Source organism: Solanum tuberosum, unplaced genomic scaffold (genome assembly GCF_000226075.1).
Source record: "Solanum tuberosum cultivar DM 1-3 516 R44 unplaced genomic scaffold, SolTub_3.0 contig01729, whole genome shotgun sequence".
In the NCBI taxonomy this organism is placed as follows: domain Eukaryota; kingdom Viridiplantae; phylum Streptophyta; class Magnoliopsida; order Solanales; family Solanaceae; genus Solanum; species Solanum tuberosum.
In genome coordinates, this window is record NW_006242524.1 from 1 (window position 1) to 920 (window position 920).

Genomic DNA, 920 nt, shown 5'->3' on the forward strand with positions numbered 1-920 from the left:
AAACCTTTCACAACAAATTAAACTCCCTTTCCAATGGCTAACTCAAAATCATTCTTTCTCACGTTCAATCATCTAACAATATACCTCATTCTGTTGCTACTATCACAATCCCCACAAATTCACTCAACTTGTCGCAATTTCTGTAACAACATTCCCATAAACTACCCGTTCAGCATTGACGATGGCTGTGGCGCGCCGCAGTATCGTCACATGCTGAATTGCTCCGCTACTGATTTATTCTTCCTAACACCATCAGGAAATTACAAAGTCCAATCAATCGACTACGAAAAGCAAACCATGACGATCTTCGATCCTTCAATGTCTACTTGTTCAATCCTACAACCTCACCACGACTTCAAAATGTCAGAAATTCAATCAGCTATAATCCCGCCTACGCCTGACACGGTCTTCATCCTCGTCAATTGCTCCATTGATTCCCCTGTACTTAATCATTACAAGTCGCTCTGTTTTAATTTCTCCGGTCATTCGTGTGACGAACTCTACGGTTCGTGCACTTCGTTTAAGTTGTTTCATTTACTGTCTAACAGTACGCCGGCGTGTTGTTTCACGGGTTATGAAACGGTGAAGTATATGAGTATGGATATATTGGATTGCACGCATTATACGAGTGTTTATAATACGGATAGATTGGAAGGTGTTGGGCCGTTGGATTGGCTTTATGGGATGAAATTGTCATTTAGCGTGCCGGACACTGGATGTGCCCGGTGCGCTAAATCTGGTGGGACTTGTGGATTTGATGTAGAGACTGAGATGGCGCAGTGCATTTGCTCAAGCACTAGTAATTCTACTAGAGATTGTGGTAAGTGAGACATAACTTCTTCACTCAAATAATTTATGCGATCTAAATTTGATGAAGCTGAACCCATAACGTGATTTGACATGGAGTAACCATGATTCAG

The 920-nt window shown here is 41.7% G+C and overlaps 1 protein-coding gene across 1 annotated transcript; it reads left to right on the plus strand.

Moving 5' to 3' along the window:
* Positions 1–9: 9 nt before the first annotated feature.
* Positions 10–898, plus strand: LOC102585824 (uncharacterized). Its single transcript, XM_006368061.2, has one exon. It carries the CDS (start codon positions 34–36, stop codon positions 826–828), a length of 795 nt encoding a protein of 264 aa, XP_006368123.1. The 5' UTR covers positions 10–33; the 3' UTR covers positions 829–898.
* The last annotated feature ends 22 nt before the right edge of the window (positions 899–920 follow it).

Coding starts and splice junctions, on each gene's coding strand:
- LOC102585824 (XM_006368061.2), top strand. CDS start 34: ATGGCTAACTCAAAATCATTCTTTCTCACGTTCAATCATCTAACAATA.